The sequence below is a fragment of the Ostrea edulis genome, chromosome 1, assembly GCF_947568905.1.
Source record: "Ostrea edulis chromosome 1, xbOstEdul1.1, whole genome shotgun sequence".
NCBI classification, from domain to species: domain Eukaryota; kingdom Metazoa; phylum Mollusca; class Bivalvia; order Ostreida; family Ostreidae; genus Ostrea; species Ostrea edulis.
Genome location: NC_079164.1, coordinates 77,695,782 through 77,717,790, shown reverse-complemented (window position 1 = coordinate 77,717,790; position 22,009 = coordinate 77,695,782). Strand labels below are relative to the sequence as shown.

The following is a 22,009-nucleotide window of genomic DNA, read 5'->3' as shown; positions in this document are numbered from 1 at the left end:
GGGGTTATAACGCGAACGAAAGGCCTTATTAAAATGCTGGAGAAAGTATTATAACGCGAAACAAACGCGTTACATGGATAGCGTGGTTTTAAAAGGTGTAATAATACGAATCAAATATGTAGTTACGCGAAGTTATAAATAATAAAAATCGACAAGAAATACAAAAAGACGGATATTTTACACTTTTTTTTAAAGAAAATGATAGGAGTATCCTAGTTTCTCTTAATTAAGGCCTTTAGTGCTGAATCCAGAACTATTTCTCTTAATGATACAGCGTCCAATGTAGATATGGGACCCGACAATTTTCCCAAATGACGGACAAAGAAATTATACTTACCTGCATAGAACACAGATGTATATATGAAAATGTACATGTAGACTTTTGTACAATAAAAAATATATATGAATAAACTACCTGTAAGATGATCGGACCAGAGCAGAGCCATGAAAGAAAAAACATATTGGGTGTATATTTTGAAAATTACCGAAATACAGCGAACTTGGCGGAGATAGAAGGTCTAGGTGATTGAGATTTTGGTGGTAATGAATACGGTCATGTCATGGTTTTCTAGATCTCTTATCGTAGAAGAGAACGGTGATAAATAAATTTGCATCGCATAATCCGATATTGTCCGATGTAATTTCAATTTAATTACAATGTACATGTACCATGAGTAAATATTCTTAGTATACAGACGTCATCGCTTTATTTAAAGAAACAGTACCTGTGACCTCGGCTGCGCCTTCGTTGACAGTAGTTTTCGCGGGTGAAAATTTTCAATGTTACCCTCAACTACATGTACACGTACTTGCACTACATGTATGAACAGACACCATGCTCGACATTGTTCTTGTTCTAACAAATCTATAGTGATTCGGTCTTTGCATTTATATACAAATATCTTTCAAAACCCTCTAATGCATTTCATCACAGGATTAAAGAGTGCGTATATATATATATATATATATATATATATATATATATATATATATATCAATCATGTTAACACATTTATTTTTCTTGTTTCGATAATGGTATATTAATGAATGTAGTTGTCTTAGTAACAGTGATCCTTTTCATACGTTTATTTTATATAAACCATTGTATTAGAATGCAACCATTGCTCATTCGTTAAATACAGAAAATAACAAGATTATGAACAAAGATATCAAATGAAACAGGATCTTACACTGTGTGTTCAGTACGATATAAGGGGAAAGTGACAGCGTTGTGAAAGCTCACGTAAAGTCATAATCTTTGTGTGAAAAATTGATGACTGAGATTTAAGATTGATTGATTGAATATCATTTAGCGCCCCTCTCGAGAATACTTCACTCATATGGAGACGTCACCATTGCCGTTGAAGGTCTGCAAAATTTAGGCCTATGCTCGGCGCTTATGGCCATTGAGCAGGGAGGGATCTTTATCGTGCCACACCTGCTGTGACACGGGAACTCGGTTTTTGCGGTCTCATCCGAAGGACTTTCAGACAAGATTTCGCACGAGTTACGTATTAGAGCAAGTAAACTTCAAAATCATAATTGGAATACATGTTCTTTAAATATCCGCAAGCTCATATCGATAAGGCATCATAAGCGATGAAGGTTCTATTCCAATGATAACGTCATCAAATCTAATATTTGCTTGGTTTTTTTCCAGCCTTTCTGGAGTACAGGAGCGAATCCAGGAATTTTTGAAAGGGGGTTCTACAATTAATATTGATTTTCAAAGGTGGGGGTTTCATCCTCAAAATAGGTTATTTTTATGTTTTTGAGCGTAAGTTTTCGGAACACCCTCTGGATCCGCCACTGGAATAAATCCTAATACGGATGTTGTGCAACTATCATGATATATTATAATTTTGTCGTTAAAATGGAGCTGCCTCACTCATAGCAATGAACTTTGAGTTATTTAATTTCTTTTTACCCTAGTTAAGTTTCCAGTCACGATAACCTATTACAGTGGTGAGGGAGCACTCTGGTCTGGCATTTGATTCTCGACCCCGACGCTGTTTCACGCGTAAGATGTTTAGCATAGGTAGTGACTGTTCCTTCATCTAACACTCGGTATCAGACGGGAAAGTCACGGATCTTTAGGATGGAACCTTAAGAACCAGTCCCGTGGTAGATGTTGGCACGATAACGAACCTTCTCTGCTAAGCGCCATACATAGATCAAATCGTGTGACACTTCCCTTACAGCTGGTGGAGATTAAAGTATAATTATCAAGCAGGACGTTAAACAACATACATACATTCAATATATCAACATTGTTTAACAATTTTATATATCCAGGACAAGTTCTACTACTTTGGTATGATTATGCATGATGAAAGGCATATAACACAAAGCAAAATTAACCTTACCACTGCATAGAGACTTTAAATTCAGAGTGATCTTTAATACTAAAATCCCAATTCCTGTTACGACTAGCAACATGATTTGTATGAAATAGACCGACCCTCAGACAAACCTAGACTCATTTCAGTTACTATATATCACAATCATCTGACAGAACATTTAAATTTCTTGGTTACAAAATTTGTTTTTTATCTCGCTATGAATTTTTTTTTCAATATAAGGAGCTTATTTTGGAGATAAAATTTCGATCGAAACGTTGTCGACGGAGGATATCAAGTAAGAATTTCCTTTGATTTTAGCATTTCCTGGATTTTTTAACTTATTCATATCATTCAATCTGTATGATTATTGCAGATAAGTAACACGTATTTTATTTTATGCATAGGTAGCCAGGATTTGGATGCAATAACCATTGGGAGCACATTCTTTTCCATGTGAATCTTCACAGAATATTTCAGTGTGGTTTGGTGGGTTGTTAAACACGATGACAGCAAGGCAGACATTTCTTATAGCCATTCTTGGTTTGTCCATCCGAAGCACATTATCGTTTTATCATGCAAAGTTCCCAAAAGGTTTTGCTTGGGGAGCATCTACGTCCGCTTATCAAACAGAAGGAGCTTGGAATGAAAGTGGTAAGTAATTAAAATATTTTCCATTGTAATTGTCTTAATTGTAGAATGTCTCGCTGCTGCCAAATATTGCTGATATTCGACCATGTTACATGTACATGTTGAAGATTGTTACTACTGAAAAAGGTATTTCCAGTTACATAACACGAAAGGCCCATGACCGGAGAAAACATTACATAGTTAGGTTGTCCTTTAAATGTGTATTTTCAACGACTTATTCTTAGATCAATCAAGAACGGTTTAACAATCGGTATGAAACACGCCAGACCGCATTTGAGATCGATGTATATTTATTGGAAAATTGTTTAACGTGCCATTCAAGTATTTTTCACAGATATACAAGTTGTTACATCACGAATTATAAATGGAGTACAACACATTGTTATCTATGGATGAGGTTCAGGGTGGTATCAGTGAAAGTTCTTTATTGATTTGACGCGGTGCCTTTGATTTTGAAGGTCATGTACGAGTTCGAAAGATATGAAATGTTATGAGATTGATCTTCGCCTTTCATCCATAACTTTCACTTCTAATGACGTGCATTTGGCGAAGGAACCTATGTTAAATGCAATACTATACATGTATGTAGGTTCCACGCATGGCCGGTGTCTAAAATCGAACACAGGACATTCAAGGTGCAAAGCGAGTGTCCTACTCACTAGACATCTAGTGTTTTGCCCTCGTTCCATTCTATCTAAATATTTCGACTATCTACATAAGATGTTACATTTACAAACAACCCACTATTTCTTTTAAGGTCGTGGAGAAAGTATCTGGGATAATTTTTCCAAAGTATCGGGAAATATAATAGACGGATCAAACGGAGATAAGGCTAGCGACTCTTATCACAAATTCAAGAAGGATGTCCAGTTACTGAAACAGCTAGGGGTAAGAATAAGAGTATGCTTCATCATACTGATAGAAAACACATTAGGGCAAGCACCACATGAACAATATGTATCCCCAAAGATAGTGATGTCGCTGTTTCCAAACTTTATTTCAAAATGTATGCAAGTTAACACATATTAGTTGAAACGTTGAATATGAAACCCTTTGTACATAACCGATCGGTTATTAGTATGGACAGCACATCTTGCAATATTGACATTATAAATTATGTTGCGCAATAAAGTACTGATCGTTTGCTTAATAGGCGTGTCATTAAGACTCTATTTTTCTGGGGCACTTTTACTATAAGTGTTCTCATGTGATGAGTTTTCATAGAAGCCTGTTTGTTTACATGACATATCTAATCTAGGTAACGCATTACCGATTCTCCATCTCTTGGAGTCGAGTTTTGCCAAATGGTACATTGAGTTCTAAAAATGACGAGGGCATAACATTTTACAAAAATCTGGTACAAGAGTTAAAGACCAACAACATAGAACCAGTGGTGACCCTCTACCACTGGGACTTACCACAGGCTCTTCAGGATATCGGTTTGTAATTCCAGAATATATACTACTTCAATACGGATAACGTTTTCTAATAAAATTTTCAATATGTTTCAATTTGAAATACATGTAATTCAAATTGTGAAACGTATGTAAATGGTTTGATTTTGATGATTGTGGAGAGAAATAACATTTTTATATTTTTAGGCGGATGGGAGAATAGTAGCATTGTTACTTATTTCGAAGATTATTCTAAACTGATATTCGAAGAACTTGGTTCTCAGGTACGTCGAATGAATATATATATATTGCTAAGGAAATAAATACAGGTACGTCTAAAATAGTGAGTTGGAAGCTGTAACTATAAAATCTATTACAAATATAAACAGGTGAAGATGTGGATTACAATCAACGAACCATATAAGATTGCCTGGTATGGATATGGAACCGGACATCAAGCACCTGGAATTAAAGACCCCGGAAGCAAACCTTATGTTGTTGGACACAACTTAATCTTAGCGCATGTAAGGGCGTATCAGGTTTATAAGTCACTTGCATCCAAAGAAGGCGGGAAAGTAGGGATTGCTTTGACCTCAGACTGGAAAATATCCAAAACAAAAAATCAAGATGATGAAGATGCTGTAAAGAGAGCAGTCGAATTTACTCTTGGCTGGTTTGCGAACCCAATATTCGGAGACGGAAACTATCCAGAAATAATGAGAAACCGAGCAGGAACTCGTCTTCCAAATTTCACTCCTGCCCAGATGAGGAGAAATAAAGGTAAATAAAATCTACACCCTGTATCGCATTTAGAATTACAGAACAATAAAGAATTGATTGAATTTGCATACAATGTTCTCTTTCACATGCAAAACCCATAAACTATCAACAGGTTCATCCGACTTTTTTGGAGTCAATCACTATACGACCAAACTAGTTGAGGATAGTCCATCAATGGTAACTGGTAACAGCTACATGAAAGATCTCGGCGTGAAGGAATCATCTGATCAAAGATGGGGCGGGTAAAAGATAAATGACAAACGTCTACAAGTATAATCCATTTATAATTGTTTAGGTTAAACTGATAATTGAATATGATGCATTCGAAAACTTGAGTTGAGTTGAGATATTTTTTGATAAAGTTCTGATGATACTGACTTCAAATATCTAAATCAATTTCATCACAGACCAAGTGACAACAAAATCTATCCTGAAGGAATTCGAGAAATTCTACAGTACATTAATACTACGTATGAGCATCCCGTTGTCTACGTCACAGAAAACGGTGTTGGTGACTGTGGGACACTTTTAGATCAGCTTCGAGTTAGTTATCTACGAAACTTCATCGACCAAGTTCTTACTGGTAATTTTTACGCTTCTTAAGCAAATGATACATGACAAATAGATGATTTAAATCCTCATATCACAGCAGCAGAGTTTTAGAGAATATAAAAAATCAATCTTATTGCTTATTTAGACTTATACTGTAACTATTATTCATCTTGTCAGCAACTGTCAAGGACAAGGTTGACGTTAAGGGCTACTTTGTGTGGTCTCTAATTGACGATTTTGAGTGGAGTGCTGGTTATACCAAGAAATACGGACTTTATAAAGTTGACTTCGAGAGGGACGGCCGCAATAGAACTGCCAAGGCTTCGGCAAACTTCTACAGAGACGTCATCATTCATCATGGATTCCCGACTGATTGGAAGACATCTGACACGGCGAATTACATCAAGCAAGGTATGAATGATTTTACTCCAATGTGTTCATGTACGATTCAAGAGAGTTCAAAATATAAGTAAATTCTCTGGATCTTCTTAGATTTGAATGACCGTGATGATTTCATTATGGGGCAGTTTCCACACGAATTTGCGTGGGGTGCAGCCACTTCAGCTTATCAGATTGAAGGTGGATGGAATGAAGATGGTATGTGAATATATATGTGTGTGTCAGCGCTATATCATATTTTATCTAACCACAAATCTATGCAACACATTCGTAATTTTACACATCTTCTTTTATATGAATTTTTACAATATTGTGTCAATGTCTACAGGAAAGGGACCTAGTATTTGGGATGTCAGGTCACACAAAGGTGAAATAGTCGATCAGCAAACAGGAGACATTGCGTGCGACAGCTACCATAAATATAAAGATGATGTCCAAATGCTTGTCCGTCTTGGGGTTTCTCATTACCGATTCTCCATTGCTTGGAGTCGTGTCATGGCGGATGGTACTCTTCACACCATCAACAGTAAAGGCATCGAGTATTATAATAACTTGATCAATGAACTTTTAGCCAATAATATACAGCCTATGGTAACGTTGTATCATTGGGACCTGCCCCAGGCTTTACAAGATATAGGGGGCTGGCAAAATGATAAGATCATCGAATACTTCAACGACTATGCTAGACTCTGCTTTTCTTCCTTCGGTGATCGAGTAAGACATATTTATAGTCAATGTTCTTTTACTAGGCCTAATACAGTTTTTTCTTCCAAAATGTATGATTTTAAATGACATATGCTATTTCTATTTTCCTTTATTTGATACCACTAGCTTTTATAAGGTTTTCTTACATTTCGTTTTGCAAAATCTGATTCATTATATTGATCATTTTCTTATTCTATTCAATTTAACAGGTGAAATTGTGGATTACATTTAACGAGGCCTTCGTGGTATCCTGGTTGGGCTATGGTGTTGGAATTTTTGCCCCTGGAATTCACAGTCCTGACACGGGTGTCTATGAGGTGGCCCACAACATTATCCGTTCTCACACCCGGGCCTACCGTACTTACGAGAACATGTTCAAATCCATTCAGCAGGGTAGATATTGTCAACAGTGCATTCCTAACAAATACCATCTAGCTTAGAAAATTTACAAGATTTGAATACAGATTGAGATTGTAAATGGATCAGACGATTGACTGCGTTAGTAAGGATGTAGCTTACTGTCTAAAGTATTACACATATTTCAGAATTTAATCTTTAAGAAATGTGACATCTCAATATGAATGAAGAATTCCCTAAGGGACAGAAAACAAAGTCTAATAAATGTAATGGTATCATTTACTTTACATTTTTAATCGACCAGTCGCGGTAGCGGAGAGGTCAGGGCGCTAGCTTCGCAACCGTTAGGCCTGGATTCGATTGTTGATCCCGGTGCCGCTTTAAATAAAGCGTTTAATGTTCCTTCGCCAAGCTTCCAGCTTTAAAAGTAAAAAAAGAACAACCGTCTTTGAGATGTGACCTTAAAAAAAGGTCTTCAATTATGATGTGCTTTGGTATGATAAAGAACCCTCACTGCGGCACTGAGCGTCATGCATAGGTCAAAAACTGTGGCTTTCAACCAAAGCTGGTGCGTGACGTCTCCACATGAAGTGAAAAATTGGGACGTAAAACAACATACAATCAGAAACATTTCAATGAACTTATTTTTAATGGCATACTTTGTAGGACAAGTTGGCATAACTCTAGACTGTGACTGGAAAGAACCCCAAACAGAAACCACCACCAGTCGATACGCGGCAGAGCGAGCCCTCCAGTTTAAGCTCGGTTGGTTTGCCAATCCCATTTTCGGAAACGGAGACTATCCGTCAGTCATGAAAAGGAAAGTAGTGGATAAGAGCAGACGTCAAGGCTATCCAAATTCTCGTCTACCTGAATTTAGCCCAGAGGAGATCCGACAGAACAAAGGTGTGAGAAAGTAGACCTGTTCTAAATGTTATCCATCAGTTTTAAAGTTGTTGCAAAACTGATAAAGATATATTTTGTTATTACATGGCATTTGAATTTGTTGTAGGTGCATTTGATTTCCTTGGCCTAAACCATTACACAACTAACCTTGTACGTGAAAGTATCCATGACATTAACTCGCATAGCTATGACAGTGATCAAGATATTGACACTTCAGAAGATCCGTGCTGGAACACGTAAGTAGTGCATGTCACGAAGTCAGACAAACGTGGCGGGGCTGTTGTAATCACAGAGACAATTCTGTAATTTGATTGGTTCTCTTTATAACTGATCCACTAACTCGGATGGAATGTATTATATATGCTGATATGTTGTAACTATCATTTCTACCATGTAAATATATACCGGCTTTGTTTGTTTTGATGTTTTCTGCCACACTCAACAATTATATACCGGTAGTTACGCCTTCGTGCTTTTTTGTATGTTACCCTCAACTGCATGCACTATTTGTTTTATCATACTGAATGACATACATTTATTAGATGTATACAACAAAGCACACACTGAGACAGCTTATCGAGACGAAAAGCATTCTTTGTGACGTCATAATATAATGACGTAAAGACATAACTTCAATCGTAAACTTTTCGTAACGTATTTCATAGAATAAGCAAAACTCAGCGAAATAGGATATTAACATCAAGCAAAATTGCATTAGAGTGGGAATATCTATCTTGTTTTGCGACTGTTAATGTTGATTTCACGGTCTTAAACATCCGTTTTACCATCTGTGTTGTCTGGCAATCTACCGCGAACCATTCGGCCACAATCTGTGCACATGTGATACATGTATTTCTTTTTATCATACTTTCATGTAAAATACTCGAATCTGATTGGTCGAGAAGAATTTGAAGAAAAAAATTCTCTGAGAATAGAAAACACGCGTTCCAGGGTGATAGTTTATATAGCAACGTGTAACATTACTTGACAACGGGTGATATAAAAATTATCACATGCATCGAATTTATCCGCGTAGGGTTCGCCGTAGATTGTTGTATGACGTCGTTTGAGCGTTTATGATAAACGTAAAATCCCGATTTGATATACAAAACATCGCGTGATAGTGATTGATAAAATGTAAAAAGAAGTAAGGTTGTTTTTTTGTTGTTGGTTTTTTGTTGTTGTTGTTGTTTTTTGTTTTTTGTTTTTGTTTTGCTGTTTATACAACATTCAATATAATAAAACAAGCATTGCATGTAGTTGAGGGTAACATTGAAACATTTTACAACTCGAGAAATCATTTGCATCTTTAGCTACGTCTCAGTTGACATTGATTTTCTTGGGGTGAATTTTTCAATGTTACCTTCAACTAAATTTATATAATAATATCACCCGTTGTCAAGTATTGTTTCCGGTTGCTAGATATTTAATCCCGTCCTAGAGGGCGTGGGTTTTATTTTAAGACGGTAACGATATCTTTTTCTTCCAAATGTTTCTCGAGCAATCAGATTCGACTAATTGACATGAAAGTATAATGATAGGAATTCGAACCATTCACAATACGTCTATCTTCCGACAAGTATTTCTAAGTGATTTTCTCAACTTGGTATTTCCCATAGCTTTATGTTTGATAAGGTTTACAAAGTAAGAAGAAAAAACAATACTTTTCTCAATCAGGACTGAATCAAGTTGGTTACGAGTGAATCCATGGGGAATTCGTCGGTTACTAAAATGGATCAAGGATCGCTATGGGAACCCACCCGTTTATGTTACAGAAAATGGCGTATCTGACAAAGGCGAACTTATGGACTATTCAAGAGCCAGATATTACACCTACTACATTAATGAGATTTTAAAGGGTAGGGAAACTATTAAAGAGATTTCTTACAGACTTATGCAACTACCAATAAATTTTAGTAAACAAAAGCCTATCGTTATCAACTAACCAGATTATCAAAAGACAAAGGCTGGGTGTGCATTTTTAAATATATGAATTATACCTTTGAAGCTCACAATAACTATAATCTACATGTATATTTTTTATTAATAGCAATACGACGAGATGGATGTGACGTCAGAGGGTACATGGCATGGGCTTTGATGGATAATATGGAGTGGAACAGCGGGTACACCCAGAAATTCGGACTCTATCATGTGAACTTTGATGACCCCAAAAGACCGCGTACAGCCAAACACTCGGCTGAAGTGTATAGCAAAATAATCAGGAATAATGGATTCGGCTATTTGTGATCAAACGCTATTATGATTTATAAAAGTAATGTAGGGTGTAGTAATATGTAAATGAGGAATACATAATACACGAATTACAATTATTAACCTTTCTCCTTTCATAAATAACGAGTACCAGAATTGTAACCAAAATGCCATTGTCCAAAGAGTCAATAAAATTGTAATTCATCAGCACCAACAACTGAATATGTTTTACGGGTGGGATGCTGACATAATCATTAATCACTTCGCGCATTGTTGATCAGCCCATTTGACGAATGGAACGTGACCTAATTCGTTGTCTAGAACACTTTGATTAGCAAGTTATAAATAAATACATTTGTAGCTTTTTGTGCGCCTTTTTCTGTCTTTAGTCATCTCATGTAAAACCTTATCGTTTGTCCTGAGGAAGGGATAATCAAGTCAGCTTAGAAAATTCGGTATTCTGTCAATTTGCGATGCACAGTTTACCTACTTTCGATGCAGTCATCGTTTTTGCACAAAACACGTTAGGGAAATGGAACACAAAACACACCGTTATAACATTCATGTTTGCATTTCAAATACTTATAAAAGAATTTCATACCTTGTTGTAATACTACTTACTATCAAACCCGCGAATTCAGTAGAATTGCAGACTTCGCTCTCCGACTACAGAAAAACACTCGCGTGATTAACAGATTTGATATATATTTTCATTGATACGTTCCTTTTGCAATTAATGAGCTTGAAATGTTAAATTAATAAAGTTATCTAGTTTCGTCGACTGCTTCTATTCAAACGTCCTACTTTTACACCCTACTCTTTGGAACGCAATCCCGATCCCGATGAATACAAATATAAATTAATTTCTTAAAACTTCTCCATCAAACGTTAAGAAATTCGAAATTGATCTGTAGTTTGCCACTCTGAAACTACACTGCAAGTTTCGAATGAATCCTAGCAAGCATAACAGAAAAAAAATCTGGAAAACCAATGGGACAAACTGAAAGAGGGATGGACGGACAGAGAAGAAAGCCATAGTTTTATTTTACAAACCGTTAGGGGACTAATAACGAAATTATATGATAAGAAATTATTACTATATATTTTGGAGGATAGGGATATCAACCACAAAAGTGGACTGTACATATGCATCATCGCGCTTCGTGCATTAATGCAGTTGTCGCACGCGTATAATTGTTTCTGTAAATATGTCGATCTTCCAAACAATGAGTTGATTTCTACTGACGTAATCGTATAAAACAAACAAAATACACATACACACACATACATCTTACCGCTGCACTGAGAATTTAAATTCAGAGAGATCTGCAAATACACCAAAACCCCAATTCCTGTTACGACCAGCAACATGGCGTCTATATTAGAGAGGGATCTTCTAATACAAGAAGACGCACTTCAGTTACTATATATAATAACCATCCAGTAAGACGTTTAAATTTCTTGGTTACGAAATTTGTGACCTCTTCTCATGTGACGGGGTGGCACTGTCCCACTTTGAGAATCTTTTCCTGCAAGGTAAGCAGCTTAAATTTCAAGATAAAATCGAAACGTTGAGAAAGGTGTGGTATTTCTAGTGAAGAGATAAGATTTTCTAGAGATTTAAATTTTTCCAAAGTCTGTATTCTTGGATTTGTATATCTTGCAATGCCATAACACGATTTGATGCATAGTGTACATGGTTGTTTGAGAAGATTGTCTTATTTGGTTGAAATAGGTGAACAGTGTTGAACAGGCTGCTATAGGAATTGAATGCAACAAACATACGAAACACATTCTCCGCTGTGTGACTCTCCAACGATTCTTCACGTGTGATAATCTAGATCGTCAAAAAGCGATGGCAACAAAGCATATACTAATCGTGGCCTTTCTTGGTTTGTGCATTCAAAGCACATTATCATTTTATTATGCACAGTTTCCTACGGATTTCGCTTGGGGAGCCTCTACCTCCGCTTATCAAACAGAAGGAGCTTGGAATGAAGGTGGTAAGTGATGATAATAATCATAAATCTCAGACTCAGCATTAAGTAATTTTTTTCATCTAGTCTTTCTCGATAATTGTTGATGATTTTTCATGTTTAGATAGTTACCTTTGTTAAAAGAAATCCCTGTAATTTGAAATACCCTGTACAGTGTATATTGTTTTGCGTCACATTCGAGAACTTTTCACACACAGAGACCTCCCCAGCTTTAGGTGAAATGCCACAAAGTTTGACCTGTGAAGCAGGACTTACGTTTAAAAGCTTATATCAGAAAGACTTTTATTTCTAATGTCAGCCACTTTAATAGGCAAAACTTATGTTAAATGGTTTGGGTTTGACGCGAATCCGATGACTCCCAGTTGCGAGCGTCGGTGTCCCTGTGACATGGTCGGGTCCTAGACATGAATCAACGATATTTTTTGCTGAACTTTCCAACAACGAATCAAAAGATTCTATTGTCAAAATGACAAAGTAGGATTTTTCTTCTTTCTTCCAAAATCCCTTAAACTTTTCATATCGGCTATTGGTATTGTTAAATATTACTTTGAGAAACAACCATTATACATCATTGGATATTCATTTAAGGTCGTGGAGAAAGTATCTGGGATAGATTTTCCAAAGTATCGGGAAATATAAGAGACGGATCAAACGGAGATAAGGCTAGCGACTCTTATCACAAATTCAAGGAGGATGTCCAGTTACTGAAACAGCTAGGGGTAAGAATGAGGACGACTGATATGCAATGTCATTATCTTCACATGCTCTCAAAATGCCATAGGTACAAAATGTGAAGTTTAAGTTACTGGTGAGGATGTGTAGCCGTAGCAATGTATCTGTTAAAACTATTTATAAGGAACCGCAATGTCTAAATGAAAAATGGTGGCCACATCATTCAAACATGGGGATCCATATATTGCGTAGTGACTGGAGCGATGAATATTACTTTAACATCATGTATGTGTTTAGCTTCCAACATCAAAATTCCAACAACCAAACAAAAGATCCTTTTGTGGAATCTCACGATTTTATTTTGTTTTTCTTATTAAAAGCACGTTTGTTTACCAATTAATACATCTAATTTAGGTAACCCATTACCGATTCTCGATTTCCTGGAGCCGAGTTATGCCAAATGGTACATTGAGTTCTAAAAATGACGAGGGCATAAAATTCTACAAAAATCTGGTACAAGAGTTAAAGACCAAGAACATAGAACCAGTGGTGACCCTCTACCACTGGGACTTACCACAGGCTCTTCAGGATATCGGTTTGTAGATTCCAGAATATATACTACTTTATTACGTTCACCAGCTGGATTGATATGCTAAATATGTTTTATCACGGTGCAATTTGAACGAAATAACTTACCCACTGCTTGTGATTATTTGAATCAAACAATTATTAACTAGTGTGGACAAGGCACACTGCATTGCTGCAATAGTTTAAAACTTTTATTGAAATAATCTATAGTGTTTGAACAAGCATATCAACAATAAACAGCAAGTGCTTAAATTCAGAAATAGTTCTTAAGGTTGTTTACAATTTGGAATATTCCATTTATTCAAATTGAATAAAGAATCCAGTTAGAGCCTTTAAATTATTTTTATATTTTCTTAATACTTCCTTATTATTTTTGTCATTGCATTCATTATCATCTGCATATGATGTATTTCTACTGATTCGATACGAGAGAGCATGTTCTGCCTATGATATTTTTTTTAAATCGAGGCAGAACACTGATAAGTTGATGTTGCAGGATTTTCAGCAATCGTGTTGAAAGTCAGCATTTTGTTTGTTATATGGTCATTATAATGACCTTTTTTAAAAATACAACCTGTCATTAGGTCGAATGCTGTTTGACGCGTGTCATACCAAATGTTAGACCCTTCTTTACGTACTAACTTTGACTAAGGATTATTCCATTTACTTCATCATGATAAAGAGCTCACGGCTGGTATGAGCGGTCAACAGGGGATACTAACTCCTCCTGGACACCCGATCCGAACTCTGGTGTGCACATGGGTTCGTGTTTGCCCTACTTTCAATTTTGTATTCTTTATAGGATTTATTAGATTGATCACTGTTCCTTATCTAAACGTTTTCATACATGTATGTTCAAACTCGGAGAATTAGTGTGAAACCTTAAACCATTTCATAAATTCAATTCGTACTTCACAAACGATGAACGTGTCACTATTATATGGCTCAATACATTCATACTTTTGACAAGAAAAACATTCTACATTTTTTTCATTTAAAATGTTTAGGTGGATGGGGAAATAGCGCGATTATCTCTCGTTTTGAAGAATATTCCAAAGTGATGTTTCAAGAACTCGGTTCCCAGGTAAGACAGACTCGACTCTCGTACGCAAAGTTGTGAAGTACTTGAGAATTATAAACGTATGTAATATTTTGCAAAATGATGTAAAAACTATGAATATATAGGTCAAAATGTGGATTACCATCAATGAACCCTATGACATTGCTTGGTACGGATATGGAACAGGAAGTCAAGCCCCTGGAATGAAGGACCCCGGTACTAAACCGTATATGGTTGGTCACAACTTGATTTTAGCGCACGTCAAAGCGTACAAGCTTTATAAATCATTATCTGGACAAGGTGGTAAAATAGGAATCGCACTTAACTCGGAATGGAAAATGCCAAAAACAAGCAAACATGCAGACATACAAGCCGCAGATAGAGCAAAAGACTTTATGATTGGTTGGTTTGCAAACCCAATATTTGGAGATGGAAATTACCCAGAGATAATGAGAACCAGAGTAGGAACACGTCTTCCAACTTTCACTTTCGATCAGATGAGGGAAAACAGAGGTGACAAAAATCATTTTCCATCGCATTCTTAACTACAGATCAATAAAACAGTTCATTGAATTTGCATACAATGTGTTCTAATGTGCCCTTTTATATGCAAAGATATGAATTGTAAACAGGTTCCTCCGACTTTTTTGGAGTCAACCACTATACGACAAAACTTGTTGAGGATAGTCCATCAATGGTAACTGGTAACAGTTATGCTAAAGACCTCGGCGTGAAGGAATCATTTGACCCGACATGGGATGGGTAATAGTATATTTATCCTGTGGAAGTGTATATTCCTGAACATGAAAATTCGTCATTGAGTATGATTTTGATCTGTAAGAAAAATGTAACGAATGCAAACATACTGCAGATGTGGGTATATTGATTAAAGATATTGAATATCTATATAAATTGCGTTACAGACCAAACGACAAGAAAATTTACCCTGAAGGAATTCGAGAAGTTCTGAAATACATCAATACAACGTATAATCATCCTGTTGTCTACGTCACAGAAAATGGTGTTGGTGACTGTGGAACACTTCTAGATCAGATTCGCGTGAACTTTCTCAGGAATTACATTGACCAGGTTCTAACTGGTAATCTTCTTTTGTAACTTTTACAAGCGTAATATTGGATGGTAAATACAGCGTACATAATTGGAGTATAAAAATAATGTAAAAGAAAAATGGGTTCTACTATCATAGACGTTGATATAATATTAGTCTAAACATCACTGAGTACTTCTTATTTATTTTCCCAGCAACTGTCATGGACAAGGTTAATGTTAAGGGCTACTTTGTGTGGTCTTTGATTGACAATTTTGAGTGGGGTGCTGGTTATACCAAGAAATATGGACTTTATAAAGTTGACTTCGAGAGGGATGGTCGCGATAGAACTGCCAAGGCCTCGGCAAACTTCTACAGAGACGTCATCAGTCACAATGGATTCCCGACTGATTGGAAGACATCTGACACGATGAATTACATCAAACAAGGTATCAGAGATACTACAAAGGGTTCGGTTTGTGTAAAATTCTTTCAATAAACCAAGAGAATTCAATTTAATTCCCTTTCAATTATATCATAGATTTAGATGACCGTGATGACTTCATTATGGGACAGTTTCCACACGGGTTTGCATGGGGCGCAGCCACTTCCGCTTATCAAATCGAAGGTGGATGGAATGAAGACGGTTTGTAAAAATACTAATGGTCATAATATCACAATTTTATCCAATGTCTCCACATATAAAGTACAATGTATGTTATTTTAAATTAGTTATTTTACAACTTTGATTTAATTTATATAAAAAAAAATTAATATAATTGGTTTTCTAATGTTTTTTCTAATTCATATAATCTTGATCGAAATCACCTGCATATGGATTTTATACATCTCAAATGATTCGATATACAATGTATGGGTATGTTCGCCGTATGATCACGTTTCAACAAATCCAAATAAATTCATGTTACAGGGTTTCTAACAATCTTGTTTAAAACCTGTTTTCACAAATTCACCTGTTCCCATCTCTGGTGTTTCCAGTGGTCCATTATTACCTTCTCTCAGATTTGTATTCTTTATATCATTGTTCGTTAACTTCATCTTTTTCACCTACAGGAAAGGGACCCAGTATTTGGGATGTCAGGTCACACAAAGGTGAAATAGCATTTCAGCAAACAGGGGACATTGCGTGCGACAGTTACCATAAATATAAAGATGATGTCCAAATGCTTGTCCATCTTGGGGTTTCTCATTACCGATTCTCCATTGCCTGGAGTCGTGTCATGGCGGATGGTACTCTTCACACCATCAACAGTAAAGGCATCGAGTATTATAATAACTTGATCAATGAACTTTTAGCCAATAATATACAGCCTATGGTGACGTTGTATCATTGGGACCTGCCCCAGGCTTTACAAGATATAGGGGGCTGGCAAAATGATAAGATCATCGAATACTTCAACGACTATGCCAGACTCTGCTTTTCTTCCTTCGGTGACCGAGTAAGACAGGGTTTTTTTTGGTAGTAAATTCATTGTTCTATGATTTATATACCTTCCATGACATTTGAAGATATTCTCAGTAATTCATGAAGTCGGGTGTATGTACTTCTATTATCTTTATCTGATGTCCCATGGTTTCAATTCTTTTTACAATTCACTTATATCTGAATGGCGTGTTCCTCTGGCACTTTCAATGCATGTTTTCATCAATGTATTCAACAGGTTAAATTGTGGATAACATTTAACGAGGCCTTTGTGATATCCTGGCTGGGCTACGGTATCGCAGCATTTGCCCCAGGAGTATACAGTCCTGACACTGGTACCTATGAGGTGACCCACAACATCATCCGTTCCCACACCAGAGCCTACCGTACCTACGAAAGCACTTTCAAGTCCATTCAACATGGTAGATAAACCCTTCCCTCCCTCAAATGAAAACTATGATAGTATGTTTAGTTTAGAAACAAAGAGATATTGAAATAGGGCATGGAAAAATATGTATCTAAATTAGTATCAATTGAGGCGTTCGCATATCTCTGGACATGGAATTATATCGTTTTATTTATTTTTGTATCAGTGTACCTTCTATTCACTCTAGGACAAGTTGGCATAACTCTTGACTGTGACTGGAAAGAACCCCAAACAGAAACCACCACCAGTCGATACGCGGCAGAGCGAGCCCTCCAGTTTAAGCTCGGTTGGTTTGCCAATCCCATCTTCGGGAATGGAGACTATCCTTCAGTCATGAAAAGGAGAGTAGCGGACAAAAGTAGACGCCAGGGGTATCCAAAATCTCGCCTACCCGAATTTACTTCAGAGGAGATTCAACAGAACAGAGGCATGAGCACCATATCAAAGGAATTCAGATTTTTAAAATTAAACGTTAATGCGAAATAAAAATACCAGTGATGTGATTTATTTATAATTATTGCAGTATCAAATGAAATATCACTTTTAAATCTTATTTAGGTGCATTTGATTTCCTTGGCCTAAATCATTACACAACTAATCTTGTACGTGAAGATATTCGGGACATTAATTGGCACAGTTATGAGAGTGATCAAGACATCGATACTTCAGAGGATCCGTGCTGGAACACGTAAGTTGTGCGTGTAATTACGTCAATCTACATAAATGGCGGGAAACTCTTAGTCAACAAGCATTCTGTAAGTATTGCATAACAATACATATTGATCCCACATCAAGTTCTAGGCAATATTCTACGTGCGGTCCCCTCGAAAGTTTAATTATATCGCTTTTTTTTGTTTTCTTTAATTCTGATATTGAAAACGTATCTGTCCCAATAATGCCCAACTCTCTATTTTGCATTGCTTTTGGGAGTTCTGAAATTTATCACTGTTCGTTATCTTCACCTTTCATCTGTTCCAACGATCAAAGATGTCTTTGTCTTTTTCGTCGCATCAAACAACTCTTCATTCGTAACTCCAACCTAATTTTCCAAATTAGGGCCCTCTTGGGCATACAACATACATGATTGTTAATATTTCGATGTACAATGTTTATAAAAATGATAATAAAAAGAGAAGAATAAAAATACAGAATATGCACTATTAGTATGAGCTCAAACAATGTTCATAACATGAGACATTTTGAACGTATGATATCGATAATACTTAATGTATTAAATGTAAGTACCACCATGTATCCTAATGCAAAACAGTCAGAAATACACACAGGAGGAAAATATGTACATGTACATAACAATACTACATGTAATAATAGTAAACTCAAGGTAGTACAAATACACATGATTAATACTCCACTGTAATTCAAAAGATACCACAGGACGGTGCATCGGTACTAGGTCAACATGTCTTGTTCATAATGAGTGCATATGTGCAAACATGGTTTCAAATGGTTCACACATAATATACAGTAGTACTAGTAGTATGAACTTAGACATTGTACGTAACATGAGACATTACTTGATGTAATAAATGTAAGTACCACCGTGTATCCTAATGCAAAACAGTCAGAAATGCACAAGGGAAAAATAATAACAATATATGCAATAAAGATCCGTATTTTCAATTCTACCTAGCGTCTTCAACATTCACAGATTTTTACCCGTGTTTCTGTCACCATGTGATGTGCGTTTAAATAAAATATCGAAAAATCAATAATCGGATATTTTTGGACGATCGGATGGATTCATTTTAAATATTATAATTTCGATCTCTAATAATACAGATCCGGAGAATGAGCCGAAGTGGATTACAAACTTAAATAACATGAAACTCATACATTAAAAAAATTACAGAGAACTCGGCAGAGTATAAAAATAAATTAAATTCATTCAACCATGATACCAAGTTTTACATTTTTTGTCAGGATAATTCAACTATAACGGAAGTGAAATCTAACTCATTCAATAATTACATATCAAATTTCTGATTCCTAAGTTAAGGCGTTATAGAGAAAAGTCCGAAAAATTACATTCGGCACAAAGTCCAATAAATTTCGTCAATAATTCATTAAACTGTGTCGAAACTTGATCTGTAAACTTATGGTAGTAAACGCCATACCCAACTTTCAGCTTCCTAAATCAAAGCATGATGAAAAAGTCCGGAAAAAAAACCCTGTGATAGACGGACAGACGGAGTGCAAACATTTTGTTATCTACTCCGTTGGTTTTATCCTCTGACACAAGAAATATGTTATGCCTTACATATATTTATGTAATACCCGTTTAATGATGATCACAGAAACGTGTTGCTCTGACCCCAACAGTAAAACAGACAACATTACTTACATATATACATATATTCTTAATTGGCAATGAAATGCTGCTGTCACACATATATATGCTTATACGTTTTTATACTAGGACTGAATCCGGTTGGTTACGTGTGAATCCATGGGGAATTCGCAGATTGTTAAAATGGGTCAAGGATCGCTATGACAACCCACCTGTTTATGTCACCGAAAATGGCGTATCTGACAAAGGCGAACTTATGGACTATTCAAGAGCCAGATATTACACCCGCTACGTTAACGAGATCCTGAAGGGTATATAAATCTTAAGAAACATTTTGATGCAATTTGCAATGTGTAATGTTTGTCACTTGTGTTATTGATAAAGTAGTGTCCTTAATATGCATGTAATTTCATTCATGCGAACGTCAAATTATCTGTCTTATGCTTGTTGTACAGTAAAACTCGGTTATAGCAAACACGCTTATAAAAATGACCGCTTCTAGCGAAGTATATTCATCCCCGCATTGATCAAAATAATTGAACGTCCTAGCGCTTTGCTATGCCTGTATATTACTGTATGGCAGTTACTAACTAGGAAAGGATTAACATTCTGGTTGTATCTAAATGTATGAATAACCGGTTCTTCCGTTTGTTTCAGCTATAAGACGTGACGGATGTGACGTCAGAGGGTACATGGCGTGGGCTTTGATGGATAATATGGAGTGGACCAGTGGCTACACCCAGAAATTCGGACTCTATCATGTGAACTTTGATGACCCCAAAAGACCGCGTACAGCGAAACACTCAGCTTCTGTGTTCAGCAAAATAATCAGAGATAATGGATTCGGCTATTTATAGACTTTCATAGAGCATTACGTGTATCTATATATAGTCCCTATAGTGAATCAGAAAATGTGAGAAAAGCTCAACTGTAACAATATGCTTAATTACATGTATTCATACTTTATATGTCAATAGAAACTACTAGAACTGCTGTTGTTGTCGAAACCAAAATTCTATGCATTCAAAATATTGCAATAAAATTTTATTTCCATTTGATTTGAATTGTGTAGTACTGTACTGTGATTTCAGCTGTATATGGAATATTTCCAGCCTTGGGTTTGGGCCATTTCAGTTTGGGTTATGCCCGCTCGTCAAGGGAATGGTCTACCGACTTGTACAATGAGGAGGTCCTGGACGATGGAAAATTGTTCATAAGATTGTCTAAAATCGTCAATCATCGGTATCTATATTGAAAGGTGACTCGTTAGGAACAGATCACCCAATGTGATGACCATGATAGATAAATCAAATTCAAGTGGATTTTATAATTTCTGTCAATACAACGATAAAATTCAATCAGCAGTTTAAATGACCGGAATTCCGCGTCTCCCAACATTCACCTGACATGAATACTAAGCTCATTGGCGGATGGAATTGGACGATGATTGATCGCTAGATTTGACGACTTGGTATTGACTGGATTCTCACGATCCTCCACAGTAACCTGGCGTGTTCAATCCGTATTGATAAGACATTTGATAGATAAGTTAGATGTTTGCTTTTCAATATTTAAAATGCCTAGGTGAAGATGCTTGGTCTGAACTTTTCCATTCCTCCAGAAACTAATTTCAGTCAAACGTAAGGTGGGTCATCGTATGAAAAACATAGCTGGTACCCGGTGTGGCATAAAAACAGTACACCAGAAAGATTAAAGAAATGATGTTAAAGATGCATTATATTGAACATGCTGCAAAAACACATTCATTCAGATATATTTGCAGTATTCATTTTCGGTTAATATTCCCTTTTTAATAAACCAATGCCAGTAGTAAACCTTTGATGGTTTATGGTGAAAGAAAAATTAAGCAAGCTCACACACCCTACGTCCTCACAATGAATGACAATACTACACATAATGAATAACAATACGAGCATCTAATTGTCATATAAAATAGATGCCTTTATTTTACGAGAAATACGCGCATTAGATTCGGGTGCGGGATATTGGGGCCCCAATAAATAAGTACAAATATGCATTACATCGGGATCGGCCTCCTTTCTGATGCTGACTTCAATCAGAGCAGTCGAAGAAATAATTTGAGAAGTATCTTTTTGTTATAGCCATTGTATTATGGCATCTGTTCAAACAGACAATGCTACACACAA

The 22,009-nt window shown here is 36.2% G+C and overlaps 3 protein-coding genes across 4 annotated transcripts in view; 2 read left to right on the top strand and 1 right to left on the bottom strand.

The window, feature by feature from the left end:
* The window catches only part of LOC125680285 (lactase/phlorizin hydrolase-like), a 43,028-nt gene extending 31,200 nt beyond the window's left edge, over positions 1 to 11,828 (bottom strand). Inside the window, exon 1 of the mRNA XM_048919749.2 lies at positions 11,593 to 11,828. Within this exon, the coding sequence (XP_048775706.2) occupies positions 11,593 to 11,668 (76 nt within the window). The 5' untranslated portion in view covers positions 11,669 to 11,828. The remainder of the gene's footprint in view (positions 1 to 11,592) is intronic.
* On the top strand, positions 2,353 to 10,663 carry LOC125680300 (lactase/phlorizin hydrolase-like). Its single transcript, XM_048919773.2, has 16 exons — positions 2,353 to 2,637; positions 2,747 to 2,993; positions 3,748 to 3,878; positions 4,249 to 4,429; positions 4,592 to 4,668; positions 4,774 to 5,164; positions 5,277 to 5,406; positions 5,572 to 5,747; positions 5,894 to 6,127; positions 6,209 to 6,313; positions 6,444 to 6,829; positions 7,030 to 7,213; positions 7,844 to 8,083; positions 8,190 to 8,319; positions 9,761 to 9,942; positions 10,134 to 10,663. The coding sequence occupies exons 2-16, from the start codon at positions 2,846 to 2,848 to the stop codon at positions 10,331 to 10,333; spliced, it is 2,895 nt and encodes a 964-aa protein (XP_048775730.1). The 5' UTR covers positions 2,353 to 2,637; positions 2,747 to 2,845; the 3' UTR covers positions 10,334 to 10,663.
* On the top strand, positions 11,284 to 20,899 carry LOC125680309 (cytosolic beta-glucosidase-like). 2 transcript variants are annotated; one of them, XM_048919786.2, is made up of 16 exons: positions 11,284 to 11,833; positions 12,033 to 12,300; positions 12,883 to 13,013; positions 13,381 to 13,561; positions 14,562 to 14,638; positions 14,740 to 15,127; positions 15,247 to 15,376; positions 15,538 to 15,713; positions 15,878 to 16,111; positions 16,204 to 16,308; positions 16,737 to 17,122; positions 17,345 to 17,528; positions 17,721 to 17,960; positions 18,092 to 18,221; positions 19,971 to 20,152; positions 20,499 to 20,899. In XM_048919786.2, exons 2-16 carry the CDS (start codon positions 12,153 to 12,155, stop codon positions 20,696 to 20,698), a joined length of 2,892 nt encoding a protein of 963 aa, XP_048775743.2. In that variant the 5' UTR covers positions 11,284 to 11,833; positions 12,033 to 12,152; the 3' UTR covers positions 20,699 to 20,899. The 2 variants fall into 2 exon arrangements, with proteins under 2 accessions (XP_048775743.2, XP_048775752.2); XM_048919795.2 differs by lacking the exons at positions 11,284 to 11,833; positions 12,033 to 12,300; positions 12,883 to 13,013 and adding an exon at positions 14,237 to 14,316 and having other exon boundaries at positions 13,445 to 13,561.
* The last annotated feature ends 1,110 nt before the right edge of the window (positions 20,900 to 22,009 follow it).